The 24,545-nt window shown below is 46.1% G+C and overlaps 1 protein-coding gene across 9 annotated transcripts in view; it reads left to right on the top strand.

The window, feature by feature from the left end:
- NAV2 (neuron navigator 2) overlaps positions 1-24,545 on the top strand; it is a 547,719-nt gene that overhangs the window by 420,948 nt on the left and 102,226 nt on the right. For all 9 annotated transcript variants that reach the window (XM_077287190.1, XM_077287189.1, XM_077287183.1 and 6 more), the window contains one exon: positions 5,193-5,338. In XM_077287190.1, the coding sequence (XP_077143305.1) occupies positions 5,193-5,338 (146 nt within the window). The remainder of the gene's footprint in view (positions 1-5,192; positions 5,339-24,545) is intronic.

Genomic DNA, 24,545 nt, shown 5'->3' with positions numbered 1-24,545 from the left:
TTGTGCCGACGGTCCGCCACAACACGACAAATTCCGTCGCACAACGGATACAACGTGTTGCAATCCGTCGCAATGCGTCGCTAATGCAAGTGTATGGAGAAAAAACGCATCCTGCAGGCAATTTTGCAGGATGTGTTTTTTTTCTACAAAACGACACATTGCGACGTGCGTTGTACGGCGCTAGTGTGAAAGCACCCTAATGCGAGTGTGATGACACTCTGATCGTACTCTGATTACACTTTGATCACACTCTGATTACACTTCACACTCTTAGACTGATTATACTCTGACCACACTTTGATTACGCCTCTGATTACACTGTGATTTCACTATGATTACACTGATTAAACTCTGACCACGCTTTGATTACACCTCTGATTATTATTATTATTATTATTTTATTATTATAGCGCCATTTATTCCATGGCGCTTTACATGTGAGGAGGGGTATACATAATAAAAACAAGTACAATAATCTTGAACAATACAAGTCACGACTGGTACTGGAGGAGAGAGGACCCTGCTCGCGAGGGGTCACAATCTGATTACGCTGATTATACTTTGACCACCCTTTGATTACACTGTGATTACACCACTGATTACACTCTGATCACACTCTGATTAAACATCTGTTTACACTCTAATTACACTGATCACACTCTATTCATACTCTGATTACACCTTGATCACACTCACATTACACTCTAATCAAACCTATGATCACATGTTGATCACATTCTGATTACACTTGGATCACACTCTGATGAAACTCAGCACACTCCGATTACATTCTGATCACACTTTGATTATACTGATCACACTTTCATTTAAACTTCTGATTACACTCTGATTATACTGATCACACTTTCATTTAAACTTTCATTACACTGATCACACTCTGATCACACTCTGATCACACTAATCTTAATCAATACAAGTCACGACTGGTACAGGAGGAGAGAGGACCCTTCCCGCGAGGGCTCACAATCTGACTACACTGATTATACTTTGACCACCCTTTGATTACACTGTGATTACACTCTGATTAAACATCCTATTACACTCTAATTACACTGATCACACTCTATTCATACTCTGATTGCACCTTGATCACACTCGCATTACACTCTAATCAAACCTCTGATCACATGTTGATCACACTCTGATTACACTTGGATCACACTCTGATTAAACCTCTGATGAAACTCAGCACACTCAGATTACACTCAGATTACACTCAGATTACACTCAGATTACACTCAGATTACACCTCTGATTACACCTCTGATTACACCTCTGATTACACCTCTGATTACACCTCTGATTACACCTCTGATTAAACCTCTGATTACACTCTAATTAAACCTCTGATTACATTCTGATTACACTCTGATTATACTTTGATTTAAACTCTGATTACATCTCTGATCACACTCTGATTACACTGATCACACTCTGATTACACTTGGATCACACTCTGATTAAACCTCTGATTACACTCTGATTACATTCTGATTACACTCTGATTATACTGATCACACTTTGATTACACCTCTGATTACACCTCTGATTACCCTGATCACACACTGATCACACTCTGATTATGCTCTGATCACACTCAGCACACTTAGATTACACTCTGATTAACCTCTGATTACACTATGCTGACACTCTGATTATGCTAATCACACTTTGATAATTTAATGGACCTGATTTTCTCAGATGATAGAAAATACAGTGGTGTGACCCTAGCCATCCATTGTATCAGTACACATTTGGTGCAAATGGCTCGCTTCTCAATCCTGCAGTGTGTGAACGTGACCTAATAGTCCATTGCTAAGACTTATAATCCAATTTATCTATAAGATTGATCCCACCTAAGGTTAGAGGTCTCTTTTATACCCTGACTCTGATTCTGCCAATTTATCCCACTGTACAGTTCGTCTTCCAGAGACCCCCCAGGCGAAATCAAGTTTCTGCGCTTCTCCATTGGGCAGAGGAAATGCTCCCGGTAGGGTGCCCCCCACATCCCGAATGTTTGCAGGTGTACTGCAGTCCTCCTACCACACTAATGCGATAGTGATGCAGATAACACACACTAACTGCTTGGCCGTGTGTCCCATAACCTTGCCGTGCACTGAACTCACCATTGTGGGAATTTCTTTTGCCTTTTTAAACCTAAACTAAACAGTAACCTGTGAAGTAAGTGACAGATCTAACGATGACTTTGGGAGTAACGTGCATATCTGTTCGGGTAACCTGTATCCTCGCCTGTTTAGCAGAGTGGAGCAGATTATTTGCAGGATCTGGGTCCTGCGGCCACGGCCGAAGCTTCTAACCTGGCACCTCTTTTAATTAGTGATCCCTGCAACATAGGTCATGACATACACAAGATGTCACAAGGGTGGATGTAATAATCAGAAGAGACCCCCTGGATGTAGGCAGGTAGTAGAAAGTTCACAGAGGATTGTTGTGGCTGCAGAACAAGGGTTTTGCAAATCTTTTTGCTCCGCTCTATTGTTTAGCCAGGTATCTGCCGCAGATTCCAATTTTACAGCAGCATCTGACGTCACATTTACGATGTTAGTCCTCTCTTTTCTACAGTGTCCTGTAATCAGGACTTGGATCAGAACAGGCGTTCAGCTTCTGTTTGTTGATAACATGTCTCCATTCACTGCCAGAAAGCAGAGTTCTTGATAATGTTGATATGAAAAACTGGATATGTTGGAAGGTTACAGAACTTGTTCCCACAGCTGATATTGATCTGATAACCTCAGGGGAATGGATAAATGTCAAATTTCTAGTGGTCTGACTGCGTGGACCCTTATCGATCACTAGAACAGAGGCCCCCCCAAACAAAAATTCCTCTTGCTTGCTCAACCTCCGCTCCATTGAAACTCGTCTTCGCTGCTGATGTGCATTGAGGATGAACAGGTGGTTTGGGACACCTGTTAGAGATGTGAGGGTCTTAGCAGTAGGACCCCCAGAGATCAAACATTTATCACCTATCCAATTAAATGGTCTGGATATAGATGAGGGATTGAATGTCTGCATGAGGATCCTTCACTCAGATTCACAGGGATCTGACTCTGATCCCTGGCGCAAAGCATCATGGTCCGGAGGTTATCCATAATGCTGATGGTTTCCATTTATTCTAGGATTAAGCATGCTGGTTTGTTGTAGGGCCAGTTGTCAGACCTTTGTATGCATATGTATTGACGGTTCACCGTATTGGAAACAAGGTAAGGTAGTGATCGCAGGGGCAGGGAGTGTTCTGAATTTATAACTCATCCCATTCAAGAACAATGGAATGGCTGATAACAGGGAGCAGTAGATGTACTTCCAAGTGGATTATCCCTTTAATTCATATACCATTGCCGTTGGTGTTCATGGTCATCACTTTTCTGGATAATAAAGCATAAAAGCTCCTGACTGTGCAGATTAAAGTCCGTTCGCCCTATTTTACAACCTGCCTAAGAAGCAGATGTTTATCCCGAGCCTTTACTTTTACTGTCACATGCAAAAAAAGAAGAAAAAAAACTCAGATTTTTTTCAGTTTTAGTCCCTTTGGGCAAAATGCAACAAAGACAAATCATTGTTTAAGTGTGAGATGTCTGATCATCAAACGCGCCGCGCAGAGCTCGTCACGTCAGTGAGAACACGCAGATTGACATGTGTAGGGCTGCGGCTGGATGATATGACAGCCGTGTCCTCTGGGGAATGAGGAATACTGATACACAATCTAAGACCTGTACTGTATGTAGCACCAACATATTCTGCAGCCCTGTACACAGGCTATAATAATTCACAATGGTCCTTGCCCCGGGAGCTCACACTCTAATCCTGTAGGAAAATTATAGACTATGGGAGGAAAATGGAGAATCCAGAAGAATCTACATAAGCGGAGAACATGCAAACCAGGACCCTAGTAGGATGAAAAATAGAAAAGCAAGTGCGAAAACCACTGTTACTTAGCCTTCCCAACGCCTGAGCTGCAGACACTTGGGGGGAACTTGGGGAGAACATACAATCCCCCTGCAGATATTGTCCTTGATGGGATTTGAACCCAGGACCCCAGCGCTGAAAAGCAATATTTCTAACCATTGAGCCTTCGTGCTGCTGTTTTGAGTTAACTTCAGTTAATTAGTTGCACAAAGTGTCAGTCTGCAGTCTTCACTTCCTGCATTCATTTTCTAAAACCCTGATATGCCATTCTCCAAGCTGTGGATTTTTCTTTTCTGGGAGTGTCTCTCCCAGTAATATAGGCTGGATAGATGTGAGGTCTTTGTGTATCCAGAGTACTGCTGTCAGCACAGCTTCTATCCTGCAATTTCCTCTTCATGTTCGATACTTTTTTTCTGACGATAGAAACAAATGAGCTAATAGAAAACAAATTCTGTGCAAAGGTATGCATGTCCTTTCTGTTTTGGATCCCTGCCAAAAATAATGATTGAAACCTCCTGAATCGATGGTGAAGGTCAGCAGAAAGTCCCATGTACAGTATATTAAGAGCTGAGCTGTGATTTCAGCTGTTAGTTGAGCCGTGGGGGAGGAATCTCATCTTACTTCGGCTGGAGGATGATGGGGCTCGTCCTTCATTGTGCAAGTTTTTATTTCTGTTGTCAGTAAAAGAGAACATTGTGTTGCACCTACCTTCTACAGAGCTGAGGGTTTGTTACAATTGTATCCAGTCTAGACAACCCTCTGTGAGGTAAATACATCAGCAGCACAAATCTTTTGTGTCCTCTTTGTTTGCTACAGTGTATCAGCACACGTAAATGTATCAGTCCACTATAAGAAATATTCAGAAAGTCCACTTCCATTCTCTGGCAGCAAGCAGAGATCTTGAAAGCAGCTCAGCACTGATGCAGAGAATGTATTGTAAGGTTGGAAAATTTTAATTATTCATTGATGAAACATTGTTAATCTGAAAGCTGTTTTAAGGTCTATGGACAGCATTAACCCCTGATCTGCTGCGTACCAGTATAATCCCATTTCCCAGGCTCCTGCCCGTCTGGTGTCTCCTCTTGCAGTGAGGTCCATGAACCGTCTAATAGGTGACTTTATATTTTTTAGAGAAAGTTTCCCTCTTGACACGATCTCCCGCTGCGAGGGGATGTGTGTTTCAGGCTGCTGATTATTCAACCTTCTTTTCCTCCTTCTGATGTTTTTATTCTTTTTAATATTTTAAGGCTCCCAGGTCCCAGCAACAGGACGTCGGCTGCAGGCAGCGAGGCCAAAACCCGGGGGCCGGTCGGTGGGAACAGGCGCAGTCAAAGTTTTAATAACTACGACAAAGCCAAACCAGTGAATCCTCCTGCGGCTGTGACCGAGAAAGGTACGTGATGGAGACAGGGGGGCTGTCGCTTCAATGTTCCAGGTGCATAAAATTAATTTGCACCATGTTGGCCTGTGCTTTACGGGTCTAAATCTTTCAAGGGTATGTTCACACAAAAAGTTTCTTTTTTGTAGCTTTCAAAGTGGATCCGCTCCAAAATCCACACAAAAAAACTTTTGTGAACGTACACCAATTGTCCGGAATGGGAACCGGCTAATGCTGTGACTGTTATACATAGACTTCTCCCTCCTGCAGTAATAGGCAGGAAGCATTGCATGATTGGGCAGATTTACCTTTTATTAGTCTGGAAAAGCTCTAATGGCAGACATATTGGTTGGCATCCAACATTTTTTATAACATAAACTTTATTGGTTCCAGAGTTAGAAGATACATTGACAACAGTCATTCGAATAATGGCAATCATTAACCAATAGTAAAAGATTTGGTCAATATTCCAAACTAGGCACCATACTTTTAAGGTTATCAAGTATCCACTTAGTAGGTGATAATTTTCTAATTGGTGGTGACTCAAACCAATCATCAGATTGGGGAACTGTATAAAATGGATTGGTAGGGTGGACGCCGGGCCACTGCTCCATTCATATTCTGTGAGGCTGCTGGGAAAAAAAGCTGAGTTCAGCACTTGTCAGCCCCATACAAATTACACAGCTGTCGGCTGAACGAATGCTGCTCGTCTGACAGCTATTCTCCCAACGCAGGAAAGCTCAGCCCAAGCGCTGCACTGCATAAGTGCTCCTGTGTTCTTCTATAGCACTTCCTGAGTGTTCCTCTGTTCTTCTATGGCACTTCCCGACTGCTCCTTTGTTCTTCTATGGCACTTCCCGAGTGCTCCTGTGTTCTTCTATGGCACTTCCCGAGTGCTCCTGTGTTCTTCTATGGCACTTCCCGAGTGCTCCTGTGTTCTTCTATGGCACTTGCCGAGTGCTCCTCTGTTCTTCTATGGCACTTGCCGAGTGCTCCTGTGTTCTTCTATAGCACTTCCTGTGTGCTCCTCTGTTCTTTTATGGCACTTCCTGTGTGCTCCTGTGTTCTTTTATGGCACTTCCTGTGTGCTCCTGTGTTCTTTTATGGCACTTCCCGTGTGCGCATCTGTTCTTCTATGGCATTTGACAAGTGCTCCTGTGTTCTTCTATGGCAATTCCCGAGTGCTCCTGTGTTCTTCTATGGCACTTCCCGAGTGCTGCTCTGTTCTTCTATGACACTTCCCGAGTGCTCCTGTGTTCTTCTATGGCACTTCCCGAGTGCTCCTGCGTTCTTCTATGGCACTTGCTGAGTGCTCCTGTGTTCTTTTATGGCATTTCCCGAGTGCTCCTCTGTTCTTTTATGGCACTTGCCGAGTGCTCCTGTGTTCTTCTATGGCACTTCCCGAGTGCTCCTCTGTTCTTCTATGGCACTTACCGAGTGCTCCTGTGTTCTTCTATAGTACTTCCTGAGTGCTTCTCTGTTCTTCTATGGCACTTCCCGAGTGCTCCTCTGTTCTTCTATGGCACTTCCCGAGTGCTCCTCTGTTCTTCTATGGCACTTACCGAGTGCTCCTCTGTTCTTCTATTGCACTTCCCGAGTGCTCCTGTGTTCTTCTATGGCACTTCCCGAGTGCTCCTGTGTTCTTCTATGGCTCTACCCTAGCAGTGCTGTGTTTTTCTATGGCTTTGCCTTTTTATGTGAGAGACTCTAGTGGCAGCGGCTTATCTTCCCACCGCACAGAAAGAACAGCCGATTGAATTGGTGTGCTCAGCTATCGTTTATCTAATGTGTATTGGGTGCTTTGTATTCTCTTTTATCGTTGGCCGGTTTATTTTGGGGCACATCAGGGAATGAGGACATGTCAAAGCTTGTGGCCTTATCAGGCATTGAAGTTATGACATGTTCTTCTATAATCTTATTGTGTATGTCATCAGTCGCAGCATAATCCTTTACCGCAATACGCACGCACTGAAATCAACACAATGCGTCTTGCCTGTTATCCATCTGTATTGGTATCTATGGAGGAAGGACTGACGGCCAGCGGCTGCTCACACCCTTCCTCTTAGGTATCTTGTGTTTTCTGCATTGTGCTTGTAACTAGTTGTCAAAGGTTTTAGGCTGGGGCCACTCAGCAATGTGTATTGGAAGACATAAAGATGGCAATGGTTGTAAGTCCCATGTAACTTTGCCTTCATAGACTGTGGTGCACGCTGTCTGCGACCTGTTCAATTCAAATAATTGCATTGCAGCACAATTGTGTGACTTCTCTGAGATTTGAGTCCACGTGCAGTCCTAGCCTTACATAGGACTGCAGGCCTCATATATGTGCATTCCTAAGTGTCATTTCACTAGTGCACCCTCCCACTATTTTGCTTCCAATCCTGCATTTATTTTTGGTTCGATGTGTGAATTAATGGTGACCTGTAGCTGCAAAATAAAGAATTTTAATTTTTATGTATTTTTTTTATTTTTACTTTCATTCTTTTCTATAAAAGTGCAAGTAATTCACAATAGATGCCTCAGTATTTTTTTGCAAATACCAGCCAGGATGGTTTTTAGCCCCCTTCGGGGGGGGGGGGAACGTTTTATCTATGCTCTGGGAGTTTTTCAGGTGCATGCGGTGATTAGTGAAAAGCAAAATAAAAACATAAGGGTATGTGCACACGATGCAGATGTGCAGAATTGGTGCAGATCTGCAGCAGAAACGCTGCAGAACTGCACTGTGATTTACAGTACAATGTAAATCAATGTGAAAGAAAAAAAGCTGTGCACATGCTGCTGCAGAAAAATCTGCGCAGAAACGCTGCAGATTTCAAAGAAGTGCATGTCGCTTCTTTTGTGCAGTTCTGCAGCGTTTCTGCACCCCTCCATTATAAAAATCCGCACTGGTAAAATCTGCACAAAAACTGCACAAAATCTGCATCAAAAACGCACAAAAACTGCATCAAATCTGCACCTGCGTTTTCTGCCAGGAGATGCAGATTTAGTGCAGAAAATTCTGCACCACATTTCTCACGTGTGCACATAGCCTAACAAGGCCGTGTCTCCCCCTAGTGGGCTTGGTTGTGTGACTGTTGCCCTGATAAAATGTGCTGCTACTTGTTTTCATAGGCAGCTGTCACAGGCCGGCTGATTTAGGAGTACCTGTAGGCTGGATGGCCGCTTCTCACACGGCTTTTATGTCTTTTATTTTTTGCATTGATTGTTGTCACTTTTTTTTTTTTATCTACAAAAATCACTGCCATCCGATGTGGCCCTTTTTAAAAAAAAAAATAAAAAATCACACAGGGAAGACATTTTGTCATGCCTTTATTTTATAGACTTTATAAAAAAAAATGTAAGAAAAAAATTCACTTTTTTTGGCTTGCAAAAAACGCCATAAATTGCATGGGGTTTTTTTTTTTCAAAGCAAAACAAAAAAAAAACTTCCTAAAAAGTGTTTTTTCTTTTTGGATCATCCTCATTAGTTTAAGATCTCTGCTTGCTGTCGGTGACTGGAGACAATTTTTCCTGCTGTCTTCGGATGGAGACGTTCTTGTTGACATCCGGAGGCTGAAACTCCATATGACTTTAATACTTCTTAAATCTGGGGGTTTGTTACAATTGCACAATCTTCAGTGACCTAAACCCATCAGCACCACCAATTTCTCCTTGTACTGATGGTTCTTCAGCCTGGAGGCCAAGGTTGTCTAGTCTTGCTGCAGTTGTAACGAAACCTCAGCTGTGACTAGTATTTGATTTGTACACGTTTTCAGCTTGCAATTGGTTCCATTCACTGACAGCAAGCAAAGATTATTTAAAAAAAAAAAAAGTAAAAATTTAAACCAATTATATGAGAAAGTTGCAGAACTGTAGTTTATAAGAAAAGTGCATGACAAATGTGTGTTGGCCTTGTAATTGCAAACTCCTCTTAAAGGGATTTTCCTTAAAGGGAACATGTCATTCTGTAGTTATTCACAGAGTATTATCTCCGGTTCTGCACATCGCTCATTGGGGCAGTGGGAGATTCCTGAGCGTACTTGTGTAGTGGGGTCTCCCAGACAGGTCTCTTCCTACATCTGCAGGGGCCCCTCACATGTTCTACATCAAAGCTGCACATAGTGTGACTGGAGATTAATTTCAAGGGTCATTGATGCTTTATTGTTCCTTCCCAGGGCAGTGATAAATCTCCGGAGTGCTTCCTGTCTCTGTCCAACTCCCATCACATTCACTTAAAGGGCTCTTCCCTTTCTTCATAAATGGCTATTGTCAGATAGTACTTCTAAATCCAAGCACTTTTGCAATTTACTGCTTTTTAAAATTTGCATCCGTTCTTGAGACATTAACACTTTTCTTTTGTTTAGCTGGTTGTCTTGGAGACCGGCCACTGCTGCTAGACAGCAAAAACATACGCTGTGCTGACAAGCTCTTTCCTGTTAAAACTGTAAGCACTGTTTTGAAGTTGACTAAGATCGCTACAGTTCCCAGTTACCTCCTAATCCCGACCATCTTTAGCACACCGTTTATAAGCTAGACAGCAGTGGTGGTCTGTCTCCTAGGCAACTAGCTGTAAACTAAAGAAAAGTGTTAATATCTCAAGAACGGCTGCAAATTTTAACAAGCAGTAAATTACAAAAATACTTGTTTTCAGAACCTCAATCCACAAATGTCCATCTATGCAGATGGGAATAACCCTTTTAGGGTGAGTTTCCACGGTCAGTAAACGCTGCGTGTTTGACGCTGCGCAGAGCTGCAGCGTCAAACACGCAGCGTCCAGATGTTCCAGCATAGTGGAGGGGATTTTTGGAAATCCCGTGTCCACTATGCGTGGAAACACGCACGCGGTGGGCCTGAGACTCCGGACATGCTGCGCGTCTTTTCAGATCGCAGCATGTCCGTACACCTTGCGGGGACGCAGCGTCCCCGCAAGGCATATCACAGGGCCCTATGGGAGAGAGCGATGATCCCGGATGTGTACAGTTAACACATCCGGCATCATCGCGTCCCAGAAAGGGGGCGGGGCTTAGCGCCGAGCGGCTTCGCCGCTGCGGCGATACCGCCGGCCATCCTGACCATGGACACATACCCTAAGGGTATGTGTCCTCGTTCAGGTTTGCTTCAGGCTTTGGTCAGGATTTTATGCAAGTAAAATCCTGACCAAAACTGCACCTGAGGTCACTGGCAGGTCACCTGCGGTGTTCCTGCGTGTTTTGCTCATTGTAGCAACATGCTGCGTTTTGAAAAAACGCACCGCGCATGCGTTTTCGCGGCAAAAACGCATGCGTTTTTTAACGCATAGTGGAGTCGGGATTTCATAAAATCCCCTCCACTATGCTGTAACATCTGGACGCTGCGTTTTTGATGCTGCGGAAAAACGCAGCGTCAAAAACGCAGCGTTTCCTGAACGTGGACACATACCCTTAGATGGGAGTTGAGCTGCAGTAATCTACAACGGCCAATAAACAGTGAGTGGATCTGTGGTGTCACAGCTCCGTACACTGTCTGCTTCCAGCCCCATCAAGACCTGTTAACAGCCGATACTGATGACCTGCTTCCTGGACAACCACTTTAGTATCCTTTTAGTACTAAATGTACTATTATAATTATATTATTAATATTTTTGTTTTTAGGACTTGGATGCTTGAGGCTGCACCCCTGGCTGGAAACGCAACCTCAGGTTGATGATGACATGCACAACTTCTGTGTTATCAGTTTTTGGGTAACCGCAGTAGACCTCTGGTCTAGGACAAATTCTATTTCTGGATTTAGCCTGTAGAGGACGTTAGGTTTGTACCGATGGTTATATACAGCTTCCTATAGTGGAGGAAGCCTCATGTTATGGGGCTGTTAGGTCATTAACCAATCTGCACGGGAAACCAGTCTAGCAATTAACTGGAAACTCCAGTTATCACTGGGGCATGAAGGGCTTTACTTGAAAATGGATTCACTACTCGTATATGGCTAGTGGTTAAATAGCAATTTCTAACACATTTATTTTTATTAAAATAGGGATTGTATTTAATCTCTTTGGTCCTTATGTAATGGAAACATATCTCCTTCTATGCTTAGTAGTCCAGTGGATGGTGCAAATCAGTGATAGACAGCTCCTAAGTATTGAAAGGGCAAGGATGTAAATGGATAAACTATAAACCTAATCATTTTCCATAAAAAAAATATATTAATCTGCTCCGCTCCTCTGCTTTTTCACCTTCAATCCACAGATCAAGAACCATGTCCAGTCTGGAGGTTGTTTCATCCTGTATTATACTCCAGAGCTGCACTCACTATTCTGCTGGTGGAGTCACTGCGTACATACATTACATTACTGATCCTGTACTGATCCCAAGTTACATCCTGTATTAAACCCCAGAGCTGCACTCACTATTCTGCTGGTGGAGTCCCTGTGTACATACATTACATTACTGATCCTGAGTAACCTCCTGTATTATACTCCAGAGCTGCGCTCACTATTCTGCTGGTGCACTCACTGTGTACATACATTACATTACTGATCCTGTACTGATCCTGAGTTACATCCTGTATTATACCCCAGAGCTGCGCTCACTATTCTGCTGGTGCACTCACTGTGTACATAATAATAATAATAATAATAATAATATAATAATAATTTTTATTTATATAGCGCCAACATATTCCGCAGCGCTTTACAACTTATAGAGGGGACTTGTACAGACAATAGACATTACAGCATAACAGAAATCACAGTTCAAAACAGATACCAGGAGGAATGAGGGCCCTGCTCGCAAGCTTACAACCTATGAGGAAAAGGGGAGACACGAGAGGTGGATGGTAACAATTGCTTTAGTTATTTGGACCAGCCATAGTGTAAGGCTCGGGTGTTCATGTAAAGCTGCATGAACCAGTTAACTGCCTAAGTATGTAGCAGTACAGACACAGAGTGCTATTAACTGTATAAAGTGTATGAGAACATGATGCGAGGAACCTGATTATGTTTTTTTTTTTTTTAATAGGCCACATAGGGATAGTTAGGTTAATGCGTTGAGGCGGTAGGCCAGTCTGAACAAATGAGTTTTTAGGGCACTCTTAAAACTGTGGGGATTGGGGATTAATCGTATTAACCTAGGTAGTGCATTCCAAAGAATCGGCGCATCACGTGTAAAGTCTTACATTACATACATTACATTGCTGATCCTGAGTTACATCCTGTATTATATTCCAGAGCTGCACTCACTATTCTGCTGGTGGAGTCACTGTGTACATACATTACATTACTGATCCAGTACTGATCCGAGTTACATCCTGTATTATACCCCAGAGCTGCACTCACTATTCTGCTGGTGCAGTCACTGTGTACATATATTACATTACTGATCCTAAGTTACATCCTGTATTATACTCCAGAGCTGCATTCACTATTCTGCTGGTGCCGTCACTGTGTACATACATTACATTACTGATCCAGTACTGATCCTGAGTTACATCCTGTATTATACCCCTGAGCTGCACTAACTATTCTGCTGGTGCCGTTACTGATCCTGTACTGATCCGACTTACATCCTGTATTATACCCCAGAGCTGCACTCACTATTTTGCTGGTGCAGTCACTGTGTACATATATTACATTACTGATCCTGAGTTACATCCTGTATTATATTCCAGAGCTGCACTCACTATTCTGCTGGTGCAGTCACTGTGTACATACATTACATTACTGATCCTGTACTGATCCTGAGTTACATCCTGTATTATTCTCCAGAGCTGCACTCACTATTCTGCTGGTGCAGTCACTGTGTACATACATTACATTACTGATCCTGAGTTTTATCCTGTATTACACCCCAGAGCTGCAGTCACTATTCTGCTGGTGCAGTCACTGTGTACATACATTACATTACTGATCCTGTACTGATCCCGAGTTACATCCTGTATTATACTCCACAGCTGCACTCACTATTCTGCTGGTGGAGTCACTGTGTACATATATTACATTACTGATCCAGTACTAATCCTGAGTTACATCCTGTATTATACCCCAGAGCTGCACTCACTATTCTGCTGGTGCCGTCACTGTGTACATACTTTACATTACTGATCCTGAGTTACGACCTGTATTATACCCCAGAGCTGCAGTCACTATTCTGCTGGTGCAGTCACTGTGTACATATATTACATTACTGATCCTGAGTTACATCCTGTATTATACCCCAGAGCTGTACTCACTATTCTGCTGGTGCAGTCACTGTGTACATACATTACATTACTGATCCTGTACTGATCCTGAGTTACATCCTGTATTATACTCCAGAGCTGCACTCACTATTCTGCTGGTACAGTCACTGTGTACATACATTACTGATCCTGTACTGATCCTGAGTTACATCCTGTATTATACCCCAGAGCTGCACTCACTATTCTACTGGTGCCGTTACTGATCCTGTACTGATCCGAGTTACATCCTGTATTATACCCCAGAGCTGCACTCACTATTCTGCTGGTGCAGTCACTGTGTACATACATTACATTACTGATCCTGTACTAATCCGAGTTACATCCTGTATTATACTCCAGAGCTTTACTCACTATTCTGCTGATGCAGTCACTGTGAACATATATTACATTACTGATCCTGAGTTACATCCTGTATAATACTCCAGAGCTGCACTCACTATTCTGCTGGTGCCGTTACTGATCCTGTACTGATCCAAGTTACATCCTGTATTATACCACAGAGCTGCACTCACTATTCTGCTGGTGCAGTCACTGTGTACATATATTACATTACTGATCCTGAGTTACATCCTGTATTATACCCCAGAGCTGCACTCACTATTCTGCTGGTGCAGTCACTGTGTACATACATTACATTACTGATCCTGTACTGATCCCGAGTTACATCCTGTATTATACTCCACAGCTGCACTCACTATTCTGCTGGTGCCGTCACTGTGTACATATATTACATTACTGATCCAGTACTAATCCTGAGTTACATCCTGTATTATACACCAGAGCTGCACTCACTATTCTGCTGGTGCCGTCACTGTGTACATACTTTACATTACTGATCCTGAGTTACGACCTGTATTATACCCCAGAGCTGCAGTCACTATTCTGCTGGTGCAGTCACTGTGTACATACATTACATTACTGATCCTGAGTTACATCCTGTATTATACTCCACAGATGCACTCACTATTCTGCTGGTGCAGTCACTGTGTACATACATTACATTACTGATCCGAGTTACATCCTGTATTATACCCCAGAGCTGCACTCACTATTCTGCTGGTGCAGTCACTGTGTACATATATTACATTACTGATCCTGAGTTACATCCTGTATTATACCCCAGAGCTGCACTCACTATTCTGCTGGTGCAGTCACTGTGTACATACATTACATTACTGATCCTGTACTGATCCTGAGTTACATCGTGTATTATACTCCAGAGCTGCACTCACTATTCTGCTGGTACAGTCACTGTGTACATACATTACTGATCCTGTACTGATCCTGAGTTACATCCTGTATAATACTCCAGAGCTGCACTCACTATTCTGCTGGTGCCGTTACTGATCCGAGTTACATCCTGTATTATACCCCAGAGCTGCACTCACTATTCTGCTGGTGCCGTCACTGTGTACATACATTACATTACTGATCCTGAGTTACATCCTGTATTATACTCCAGAGCTGCACTCACTATTCTGCTGGTGCAGTCACTGTGTACATACATTACATTACTGATCCTGTACTGATCCTGAGTTACATCCTGTATTATACTCCAGAGCTGCACTCACTATTCTGCTGGTGCAGTCACTGTGTACATACATTACATTACTGATCCTGAGTTTTATCCTGTAGATCTTTTATTATAAAAATGAAAAACATAACAACAATAATAGCAGAAAACATAACAAAAATATTAGCCAGAAAATAATCAGTATACTGAACACTGGTCCAGCCGCTCATTCTCTCCTCTCACACATATTATACAGTATATACAGAACAATAACTTCAGGTCCGGTCACCAAACAAAATAATAATAACAAATAAAATAAACAATGGAAAACAAAGACTATATACAGGAATTTTTTTTTTTTTTTTTTAATTTTAAATAAAATAACTACAAATTAAACAAATATATACAATACTACAAGCTATCCTCCATTCACAACCCCCCGCACTGACCTGAGAGCTGGTCCTGCGTCTCATGCCTCAGTCCATGTCCAACGTCCATAGGCCAGATCAGGCAGTGCCAGTTTTTCCCCCAAACAACCCGGTGTCCCATAGTCCCACAAGATAATCCCACCTCCCCCCTTTTCCCACCACCCAACCTAATACCTACACCCAAATCTATATCCCCATATACAATATATACATTATATACAGCAGCACACACCACAATAATTACAAAACACGAAGCCCAAGTTCGGCGCCTGCAGCCCTACATCACTGTATAATGATCAAACAAAACAAAAATCTACAGTGTCAGCAGCAGCCCACCACCAGGAATGGAGATGACCAGACTAGGGCACACTAAAAGAAAAGCCCCTCCAGAGGAGCGCGGCCCTCCGTGCGCCCAGTCGCCCATACTCCAGAGAGCGCACCTTCACCAGGTCACCGAGTATGGTCCTAAACACATCGTCCACTGGGAGGATTTTTCGTTGCGTCGATACTAAGCACCGTGCGTTCCACGTGTGATACCTAACCACTGCGCTAACTAGAAATAAGGTGCAGCGGTCCCGACCACCCAGGTCTCCGAATGCTCCATAGGCCCATTCCGCATAGGAGAGACCGGCCAGCCGAGACCAGCCAATGAAGGCGCCCACCCTGTTGTACACCTCTGTGTTGAAGGGACAATGAAGCAGGAAGTGGTCCATGCTTTCCAGCAAGGTACCACAATGCTCCCGAGGACAATTCCTGTCCTCAGAGCTCCTACACTTCAGATTGTCCCTCACACACAGTTTCCCATGGAAGCAGCGCCAAGCCAAGTCCCAAAACTTCGAGGGGATCCTGATAGAATTCAAAAGATGCAAACCCACCCCAAGATCCCGACTTGGGCAGTCCCTGAGCGCCAGAGGCCTCTGGAAATGGGTCAACAGAACCCTACTGTCAAGTAGTTTCCTTGGCAGAGTCCTGATCTCCCACATTCCCAGACCCCACCGACGAATTACCTTCAGAACCAAGGTAGCGTAAGCCGGAAGATGTCCATGCGGTGTGCGAAGATCCTTCACTTGCCCTCCTGTCTCCCATTCCTGGAAGAAAGGCTGAAACCATCCCCTACAGGAGAATACCCACGGAGGAGCCCTCTCTTTCCAGAGGTTTGCGATATTGATCTTAATGAAGGTATCCACAAGGAATACCACAGGGTTGACCATACCCAACCCTCCTAGTCTCCTCGTACGGTAAGTAACCTCCCTCTTGACCAGGTTCAGTCTATTCCCCCATAACAGTTGGAAGAACAAACTGTAGACCCGAGTCCAGAGAGATTCCGGCAAGATGCACACACTGCCCAGATAAATCAGTAAAGGGAGCAGGTAAGTTTTGCTCAGGTTTACCCTTTCCCTTAGGGTCAAAGACCAACCCTTCCATTGGTTCACCTTCTGAGTGGCGATCTCTAGCCTGCTGTCCCAATTTTGTTTGGGGTAATCCCCCTGGCCAAATTCGATGCCAAGGACTTTTGCAGAGACTTTGGGTCCTGGAAGGGTGTCCGGGAGATCAAAACCAGGATCTCCTCCTCCCAGCCAGAGACTCTCACACTTATCCCGGTTGATCTTGGACCCGGATGCCTCCGAGTAGCGATCTACCTCTGACATCAGCCACCCTGCCTCCTCGTGAGAGGAAGCAAACACAGTGACATCATCGGCATACGCCACCACCCTCAGAGTGGCTTCCGGTGCTGCCTGATCCATCCCGATCCCGGCCAACGGTCCACGCTCCACCCTCCTAAGAAGAGGATCAATCGCAAACACGTACAGCAGCGGGCTCAAGGGACAACCCTGGCGAACACCGGACCCAACCTCAAAAGAGCTACCAATCCAACCATTCACAAGCGGGAAACTCTCTGCCCCACTGTACAAGGTCTTAAGCCAATCAACAAACCCCCCCGGCAGGCCATATCTCAGAAGGACGGACCAGAGGTACTCGTGATTAACCCGATCAAACGCTTTTGCCTGGTCCAGTGACAGCATGTACCCCTTCCAGTGACCAGCCCTACCCTGCTCCACTGCCTCTCGGACACAGAGCACAGCACTAAATGTGCTGCGGCCTGGAACAGAGCAATGCTGGGCCCCCGAAAGGAGTCGGGGTGCAAATTTCACCAGCCGATTAAACAGCACCTTTGCTAGAACCTTCCTGTCTGCATTGAGAAGCGCTATGGGACGCCAATTCTCAATGCAAGATGGGTCCTTACCCTTTGACAAGATGATCAGAGCAGACCTCCTCATTGACTTCGGCAGAGTGCCCGAGGAAAGACACTCATTGAATACCTCAGTCAAGAGGGGAACCAAAACGTCCTTAAAGGTCTTATAGAATTCAGATGTTAAGCCATCTGGACCAGGCGATTTTTTGGGAGCAAGCCCTTCAATCGCCAACTGAACTTCCTCTTCCCTGATCATTTCTGTCAAAACGTCAAGAGAGGGGTCTACCCCTGGTTCGGGGACAGCTTCTGCCAGGAAAGCCGACATCTCATCCCAATCAAGATCCCTCTTCCCCAAGAGGTGCGAGTAGAAGGATCTGACAACCTCCAGGATCCCTGATCTGGATCACCTCAGGGACCCCGTAGTGTCGACCAGTTCTGTAACCACTTTACTATTCACTGACATCTTGCAGTTTCTGTAAGGGTCGGGCGAGCGGTACTTCCCGTAATCCCTCTCAAAAACCAAAGATGCGTGTCTATCGTACTGACACCTCATAAGCAAAGATTTCACTCTGGAGATCTCCTCGCGGCTACCTCCAGTTGAGACAAGATGCTCGAGTTTCCTCCTCAGACCCTGATACAGGCGGTACCTGCTCAGACTCCTGAGGCTCGAGAGCTGGCGGAAGAATCTCGCCACCCTTTCCTTGAACATCTCCCACCACTCTGACCTACTACTACAAAGATCCAGTAAGGGTACCTGGCTCTGAAGAAAATCCTCAAAGGACTGTCTTATCTCCGCTTCTTCCAAGAGAGACGAATTGAGCCTCCAAAAGCCTCTTCCCATCCGGAGGGTCTCTGTAACATTCAGAGAAAACAAAATTAAACAGTGGTCGGAGAACTCCACCTCAACAACAGACACTGCTGAAGAGACAGCTTCCTCCTTTAAATAAAACCTATCTATTCTGGACCTACAGTTACCTCTATGATAGGTGAACCCCTCGTGGCCTGGGGTGTGCCGAATGTGGACATCCACCAGGCGAGCCTCACTAGCTATACTATTAAGGGCGACGCTATCATAAGTCAGCTTGTCTCTGGAACCTCCTCTATCTCGGGGCCTCGTGACAGCATTGAAGTCCCCTCCAAAGACAACCTGCCGACTTGTAAAAAGGTAGGGCTTGATCCTCATAAAGAGACACTTCCGGTCCCACTTAGATTGGGGACCATAGATGTTAATGAGCCGGAGCTCTTGTCCCTTCATGAGGACATCTAAGATCAGGCACCTCCCCATTTCTAACTCAATAACCCGTCGGCATTCCACCGGTGCGGTAAAAAGGACCGCCACTCCGCTATACGGCTCGGCCGCAAGAGACCAATAGGAGGGCCCGAGTCTCCACTCCCTCTTAGCTTTAAACACATCTGCCATGTTTGGCAGTCTGGTCTCTTGCAAAAAGAAAATGTCAGCTTCAACCCGGCTGAGAAAATCAAAGGCCGCAAATCTAGCTGTATTTGACTTTATGCTGGCGACATTAATGGATGCCAGCGTCAACGGAGTGGGTTCCGCCATCATTGGTGATTGAGTTAGATGGCTTTCTTTTTCCCACTCCCCTTATCCTCTGCCTCAGAGGAGGAATCCTTCCCCCTCTTTAATGACATGGAGGTATCCATTTCCACGCGGTTTTTATTTTTTTTGTCCTCGTCTCCGGACTCTGGGCCAGTCCCTCCCTCCAAGGATCTTACGTTCCCAGAAGGAGGAGACTCGGCGCCCCCTGTGAGCCCTGCCGAAGCCAGAACCTCACCCTCAGCTTCCTCCTCAGAGGAAGAGATGTTTTCAAGGGCTTGGAACCGGTTAGAAAGACCAACCAGAGGGGAGTCGGTTTTTCCTTCCTTAGGTACCTTGGTCAGAGTGAGAGAAGATTTTTTATCTCCCTTCTTTCTCTTCTTTTTGGTGCCGAGCTTACGCTTGTCCTCTAGCCACTGCCTATTATCCTCATCCATACTTTCATAATGGGAGGACTCTGAGGCAGTGGCACTCTCCTCCCTGTGGATCCTCCTGACCTCCTCATCCAACTCATCATCCCTTGGGGCCTCAGCAGCAAGACTGGCATCCAGGACAGGGGCCGCCCCAGTAGCCCGAGGCTCGCCCAGCTCCCTATCCTGTCTGCGCTTGTCTAGACGCCTTAGCTGGGCAGGCGTCTTTTTATTGCTTTTCTTCCTTGGCCCCTCAGCTCCCTCACCCTTGCTAGTCCCTTCCCCAGCAGAATCAGCCTCACGGCTTTCTCCCACCGGGGTCACGACTGCGTTAGCGAAGGAGCGAGGACAACGGCTGAATGGGTGACCTAACTCACCACACAGGTGGCACCTAATCTCCACACAAGATGCAGCAAGATGGCCGACATCCCCACACAATGCACACTTCTGCACAGTGCAGTTTGCGCTGAAGTGTGTGGGGTCGCCGCACTTGTGACAGAGCTTCGGTTGCCCCTGGTAGAAGACCAGGATACGATCCCTACCCAGGAAGGCAGATGATGGTATGTGGGCAACCGTACCACCTGAACGCTTAAGTTTTACCATAAACGTCCAGGCCCCTGACCAGATACCAAACTCGTCACGGTTTTTCTTTGGCATCTCCACTACCTCTCCATACCGGCCAAGCCACGTCATGATGTCATAACAAGAAAGCGACTCGTTACATGTCATCACGGTCACTTTCTTGACTTGATTTTGGCGAGACACCGCCTGAACGGCAAAGTCTCGCCAGCCGGGCTCATTTTTTGCCAACTCATAGTTCGACCAGAAGAGTTCAAGCCCCTCCGGCCGAACAAAGCTGACATCAAACTCAGGTGTGGAATAGGGATGTATCAAGGCGTAGATGTCAATCGCCTTGAAGCCCATCCTCAGCAGGAGCTCCACAACCTTCGACCTTGGAGGACACGCATCACTGCCTCTCCACCGAAGACGGACCACATTCCTACGCACACTACCCGGCCCGGCTGTTGGGAGGGACCACACTGTATCCCCCCCTCTTTGCTCTCGGAAGGCCCCGAGGCCATGCCTCTCTATCCAGAAGGATAGATCAACCTCTCGACCCTCTACCATTAGTGATCTCTCTCCCTTCTTTAGAGCCTCCAGGAGACGCCGTTGCAACATGCCGTCCCCAGAGCCCAGAGACGAGGAGGACGCCCTATTTCCCCCGGAGGTGACAGCGGCATAACTCCTGACAGGTGCTGCCACCACCGGGGGGGCAACCGGACCAGTGACCACATCCACACCAACAGTATCACCATTACCCACCTCCATAACCTCCTCACCCTCCACCAAACCAGCAACCACACCACTAGACAAAGAGTTTTCCTCATCCATACCCACCACCACATTCACTCCTGCTGGACCAGTGACAACAGGGGGTGACATTTTGGCCTCCGCATCATCAGGCACAAGGGGCTGGGGCTGAGTCTCCTCCACAGAACTGGAGGTGACCTCACCCCTGGTTTTATGTGTGCCCTCCGCATCATCAGTTGATATTTTCCGCTGCTTCATGGTTGCTACCAGGCGCCGCTGATCTTTCGCTGTTGTGAGGCACCGCTGATCCTTAGCATCAGGATCTTGTTGACCAGCGGCGCCAACACAGAACAGGACTTTGGTGGGAGGACCGGAACGCCCAGCCCCGGTAACCCCCTCACACTGCCGCCGCTTCTCAACTAAGTGATCAGCGGCAACAGCATTCAGGGGCACCGAGGCTACCGGAGCTGCCCCTGACACCGGGCTGCTCCCCCCTCCCACTGGGGAGCGCACCACAGTATCGTGGCCTGATTTTTCGCCCGCCGCCGGGCCGCCCTCACTGTCCAGCCTCTCGGCTGATGCACCTGCTGCTACGTCCCCGCTACTACAAGCAGAAACGGAGCTCTGCGCCTCACTACATTGCTTTGTAGTCTCCCCGCGCCTTTGCACCGGATCCACAGCAGAACCCGGGCTGGGCTGGGCAACGGGGCTTATACAGCGAGCTGACCCTGCAGCCGACTCAGGGGGTACAGGGAGGGGGGCATACACATAGCTTACCGCTTCCTGGAGCTTAGGTTTGATCTTCTTCACCTTTTTTTTCCGGCCCCCAAGTGCCTCCTCTGGCAAATCATCACCAAGATGGAAGTTCTGAAGGCACACTGGGGACTCCAGGAGCTTGATCTCGGCCATTAGTGCCCCTCCCTGGCCGATGTCACTGTCCTCCCCAGAGCCAGCAGAACTGCGACGAGATGTCATTGTCGCCTGTCCAGCAGGGAGCTCGCTGCACGTGGCCTGTGAGTGACTAAGCAGGCTGCCAGGTGGGGCTTTCTGCTGGTCATCATCCTCCTCCTCATCATCATCATCCACCTGGCACTCAGGCTGCAGCCCCATCTGCCTTTGCTCTCTGTTATCAGCCATTTCTCTGAATCGATCTTCATTAATAAGTTTTTCCTTAAATGGTCCACTTTTTTCTCTGATGAAAGCTTTTCGGACTTCAAGCTCATTGATGTCATCCTTCAGTCTCCTTACCTCTGCCTGGAGCTGATTCTTCCTCGGTTTGGAGGAACCTGCAGCTTTGTTGCTTGTGCAGCGCAGCTCCTCTCGGAGCCTCGTGATGGTCTTGCTTGCGTCTTCATACTCACGGAGGTGGCTCATGACCCGGGAGGCATAGGTGGACACAGACTCCCGGGGGCTCTGCAGCGCCCAACCCTCTTCAGTGAGGTCGGCCTCACCTCCGTGAGCACTCAGCTTTCCTCCAGAAGGACCGCCATCTTGCACACTAGCAGGCTTCTCCTCCATGGAAGCCTTGCGGCTTCTCTGGGTCTCTGCAGACCTGGGGGGAGTAGGAGCCACATTGCTGCGACTCCTGGTGGAGCGTCTCACCCCCGAATCCTCTGATGTGCAGGCTGGTTGCTGGTTCCTTCTGCCCCCCGCCAGCCTGGTCCGGGAAGCAGAAGCCTGGGACTTGGCTCCTTCACTCATCCCAGGAAACCCACTCCCTCCCTGGGTAAGAGAGAGAGCAGGTCCCCGGGTGGAGAGGTGGTGGTTCCCAGGAGCTCAGGAGCACACTGCAGGTTCAGCAGCGACCGCACCCACAATCAGCACAGTGAGTAGCAGCTGAGCAGAGCTGCACCCACTATCCTGCTGGAGCAGTCACTGTGCACATACATTACATTACTGATCCTGTACTGATCCCGAGTTACATCCTGTATTATACTCCACAGCTGCACTCACTATTCTGCTGGTGGAGTCACTGTGTACATATATTACATTACTGATCCAGTACTGATCCTGAGTTACATCCTGTATTATACCCCAGAGCTGCACTCACTATTCTGCTGGTGCAGTCACTGTGTACATACATTACATTACTGATCCTGTACTGATCCTGAGTTACATCCTGTATTATACTCCAGAGCTGCACTCACTATTCTGCTGGTACAGTCACTGTGTACATACATTACTGATCCTGAGTTACATCCTGTATTATACCCCAGAGCTGCACTCACTATTCTACTGGTGCCGTTACTGATCCTGTACTGATCCGAGTTACATCCTGTATTATACCCCAGAGCTGCACTCACTATTCTGCTGGTGCAGTCACTGTGTACATACATTACATTACTGATCCTGTACTAATCCGAGTTACATCCTGTATTATACTCCAGAGCTTTACTCACTATTCTGCTGATGCAGTCACTGTGAACATATATTACATTACTGATCCTGAGTTACATCCTGTATAATACTCCAGAGCTGCACTCACTATTCTGCTGGTGCCGTTACTGATCCTGTACTGATCCAAGTTACATCCTGTATTATACCACAGAGCTGCACTCACTATTCTGCTGGTGCAGTCACTGTGTACATACATTACATTACTGATCCTGTACTGATCCCGAGTTACATCCTGTATTATACTCCACAGCTGCACTCACTATTCTGCTGGTGGAGTCACTGTGTACATATATTACATTACTGATCCAGTACTAATCCTGAGTTACATCCTGTATTATACACCAGAGCTGCACTCACTATTCTGCTGGTGCCGTCACTGTGTACATACTTTACATTACTGATCCTGAGTTACGACCTGTATTATACCCCAGAGCTGCAGTCACTATTCTGCTGGTGCAGTCACTGTGTACATACATTACATTACTGATCCTGAGTTACATCCTGTATTATACTCCACAGATGCACTCACTATTCTGCTGGTGCAGTCACTGTGTACATACATTACATTACTGATCCGAGTTACATCCTGTATTATACCCCAGAGCTGCACTCACTATTCTGCTGGTGCAGTCACTGTGTACATATATTACATTACTGATCCTGAGTTACATCCTGTATTATACCCCAGAGCTGCACTCACTATTCTGCTGGTGCATTCACTGTGTACATACATTACATTACTGATCCTGTACTGATCCTGAGTTACATCGTGTATTATACTCCAGAGCTGCACTCACTATTCTGCTGGTACAGTCACTGTGTACATACATTACTGATCCTGTACTGATCCTGAGTTACATCCTGTATAATACTCCAGAGCTGCACTCACTATTCTGCTGGTGCCGTTACTGATCCTGTACTGATCTGAGTTACATCCTGTATTATACCCCAGAGCTGCACTCACTATTCTGCTGGTGCCGTCACTGTGTACATACATTACATTACTGATCCTGAGTTACATCCTGTATTATACTCCAGAGCTGCACTCACTATTCTGCTGGTGCAGTCACTGTGTACATACATTACATTACTGATCCTGAGTTATATCCTGTATTATACTCCACAGCTGCACTCACTATTCTGCTGGTGGAGTCACTGTGTACATATATTACATTACTGATCCAGTACTGATTCTGAGTTACATCCTGTATTATACCCCAGAGC

This window comes from Ranitomeya variabilis, chromosome 2, assembly GCF_051348905.1.
Source record: "Ranitomeya variabilis isolate aRanVar5 chromosome 2, aRanVar5.hap1, whole genome shotgun sequence".
Classification (NCBI taxonomy): Eukaryota; Metazoa; Chordata; class Amphibia; order Anura; family Dendrobatidae; genus Ranitomeya; species Ranitomeya variabilis.
This window is presented reverse-complemented; position numbering and strand designations above follow the sequence as displayed.